The following is a 2,906-nucleotide window of genomic DNA, read 5'->3' as shown; positions in this document are numbered from 1 at the left end:
GGGAACACAGGGGCTCCCTTCTTGGGTCAAGGACATTTAGCTCACACCTGCCCTGGGCTGCCCAGATCCCCTTTGAGACCTGGGGTCAGTACTGGGAGGCTCTGGGGTGGCATCCCCCAACACCCCATGTCACAGGTAGAGGGGACCAGAGAGTTGGTCTCCAGGCCACAATGCCGAGGGTGAGGAGCAGCCCAGGGACACAGCTGGGGTGGGGGTGGGTAAGGAGCGGGAGCAGCCCTCCCCTGGCCACAGCCCTTCCCGCCAGGCCACACTCACCTTACCACTGATGTCACTGACAGCCACGTGCACAAAGATGGAGGCCTCTTCCATCCCCTCCAGGTACACGTGCCGGTAGCCTGGGCAGCCAGGGCACAGCGTCACGTTCCCCTGTCCCTGCTCCTCCACCTTTCCTTAAAGGTCCCGAGCCTTGAGTCCAGCCTCATAAGACCCCTCCATCAGGCACCACTGCCCCCCAGCAGTGCCAACTCAGCCGACCCTGCCCTGGAGCCCTCAGCCAGGGGGGTGGGGCGCCAGCATGCATGAGGGCTGCTGGGGGTGCAGTGGGGCGGGACCCCCGGGATCCCCCCCAGCCTGGGCCCCTGCCCACCTGGCAGCATGCTGCTGAAGGCCAGTGTCCTTTGGCCAATGAAGTCTCGCCCGATGGGATCATGGTCCCAGACGAGGAAGCGGACCAGTGCGATCTCGGGCATGTGCACTGTGAACACCAGGGTCTCCTCCCACATGGGGTTGAACCCTGCAGGCCGCCGGGGGAGGGTCACAGGGGCCGGGGTTGTCCCCAGCAGGCTCCCACCCTGAGGCCCTTGGGCTACTCCCTCTGCCCAACGGGAGGGGAGACGGTGGGAGCACTGGGCCGGGCCCTGGGGCACAGGCTGGTGCTGTCACGCGCCCAGGGCACTCACCGTTGTCGTCCACCACTCGGGTCTGCTCCTTGCTGCAGTCCACAGGGAGCCCAATGACCTCCACCTCCACGAAGGGGTCAATGATCTGGGGACAGGACAGGGCTGGCACCAGGGCCAGGTGCTCCCCCCACGTCCCGTCTGCAGGTGCCTGCCCTACCTCCCCGCGGTCTCCCAGCATCGAGTCCCGCGGCTTGGGGAGCTGCTGCCCACTGATGATCCTCAGGGCCAGCTGCTTCTTGAGCTGCCCGGGCAGGGGATCCTCAGAGTTGGGGTTGAAGACGCCTGAGGGACAGTGTGAGGCAGAGCGGGACAGCCTCCAGCGAGGCCTGCCACACCCCGGGGCGCAGGCTGCACGCGGCCCCCTCCAACAGACTACCCTGGGAGCCGTGGCCTGGTGTGGGCAGCGTCATGAGTGGGGTGACCGGCAACCGGGAAGCCGGGCTTGTCAGGCTTAATGACCTCAACCTCGAGCTCTGCAGTGACACTGTCCAGCAGGACCCAGACGGTGCAGAGAGGGCGGAGTCATGGGAAAGCCCGCGGGTACATGAGCACACCAGGCAGAAAACTAGGTTGACAGGAGGGGGCTCCGCGAAACGCCCGGCCTGCACCGGGCTCCTGCCCACCAGGGCTCGCGCAGACAAGTTCTGCCCATGAACCTCCAGCTTCCTGCCATGTTGGGGTCTCTGCTGCCCCAAAGGGAGGCACCCACCCCCACTTTCCTGGGGTCCTGCAGGAGCCTGCCCCAGCCCCTGGGCCTTACCGTGGCACATGCACTGGGGCTTGAGCACGTAGCCACAGCTGCCGTTGGCACTGAACTTGGCCCGGTTCAGCTGCAGCATCCGCCCCTCTGACTGGTAGTTCAGGGCAACTGTGGGTGGGACAGGAGAACCTCTGGGTCAGCAGCTGTCCACATGCCTGTGTCCCCCAACCTGCGGCCACTGCTTTCTGTGTGCCGGCCCTGAGGCTCACAGCCCATGAGATGGGGCACGTGAACTGGCAGAAGGTGCCCAAGCTTGGCCCAGTCCCGCACACCCCAGGAGCTGGGGCAGGCCGGCTGTTTTCCCAGGCTGCCTGAGGTCTGGGGGACCCCCTGGGGACCCACTCGGGGAGCAGCAGCAGGCCTGGAAGCTCTCCAAGGCCTCGGATCAGGGGAGGCTGGGCTGCAGGGATGGTCTGGGCCAGGCAGGCCCCTCCTTGCTGCCCCGCCAGCCACCCACCCATCTGGCAGCCTGCGTTCCAGAAGGGCTGCGGATTGTAGTTGCTGGAGTCGACCCGGTAGGAGGAGGGGTAGATGCGGGAGAGCTGGTGCTGGTTGAAGCGCAGGTATTGCTCCGGCTTCTGCTGCAGGATCTGGTGGGCCTTGGTCTCACTGAAGGACGACACCTGCCAGCTGGACACCACTGTGTGCAGACCGGCCGGCGTGAGTCCAGGCCTCGGGTGCACACCAGCCGCTGGCCTTCCCAGCGTGCCGCCCCACCTGTGAACCTCACCCTCCGTCTCCACGTCGTGGGTGCCCACGGACTTGGTGTATTTCACCAGGTCCGAGAGGGCCCGGGACAGCTGCATGGTCTTCTTCTGCCGGGCTGTCCTGCAGGGCGCACACAGGAGCGGTCAGGGCCCTGTGGCTGGCACCCACCTTCGGGGCCTTCTGGGTGCCCAGCCCCTTGAGCCAGGCTCCAGGGCTCGAGCAAATCTGTCAGGTCCCCAGACCGTGCTCTTTGGGTACTGGGATGGGGCGGGGCACACCCAGGCTGCTGGACATGGGCTGGCCAGGAGCCACTGGCAGGTCAAGGCCCTGGTCACTTGCAGGCATGAGTGAGAGGAACATGAACCCTGGCCAATGGCACTTGAGGCCCAGAGGGTTTCTGGAGGGTTCTGGGCAGGGACGTTGGAAGGTTTACCACAGGAGATTCTCAAGCAGGTGCCATCGTGCACCCAGGTGGAAGTGGCAATGAAGAGGTGGAAGGGTGGGAGAGGGGTGGGTGG

The 2,906-nt window shown here is 65.8% G+C and overlaps 1 protein-coding gene across 2 annotated transcripts; it reads right to left on the bottom strand.

Moving 5' to 3' along the window:
- Positions 1-19: 19 nt before the first annotated feature.
- On the bottom strand, positions 20-2,871 carry LOC107134938 (1-phosphatidylinositol 4,5-bisphosphate phosphodiesterase eta-2-like). 2 transcript variants are annotated; one of them, XM_048782736.1, is made up of 7 exons: positions 2,411-2,871; positions 2,138-2,320; positions 1,681-1,788; positions 1,078-1,202; positions 921-1,005; positions 608-754; positions 20-410 (listed from the first exon to the last, which is right to left on the bottom strand). In XM_048782736.1, exons 1-7 carry the CDS (start codon positions 2,484-2,486, stop codon positions 130-132), a joined length of 1,005 nt encoding a protein of 334 aa, XP_048638693.1. In that variant the 5' UTR covers positions 2,487-2,871; the 3' UTR covers positions 20-129. The 2 variants fall into 2 exon arrangements, with proteins under 2 accessions (XP_048638693.1, XP_015332417.2); XM_015476931.2 differs by having other exon boundaries at positions 27-356; positions 2,411-2,861.
- Between the last annotated feature and the right edge of the window lie 35 nt (positions 2,872-2,906).

Source organism: Marmota marmota, unplaced genomic scaffold (genome assembly GCF_001458135.2).
Source record: "Marmota marmota marmota unplaced genomic scaffold, marMar, whole genome shotgun sequence".
Classification (NCBI taxonomy): Eukaryota; Metazoa; Chordata; class Mammalia; order Rodentia; family Sciuridae; genus Marmota; species Marmota marmota.
Note: the sequence above shows the minus strand (reverse complement) of the source record. Positions and strands in the feature narration are given on the sequence as shown.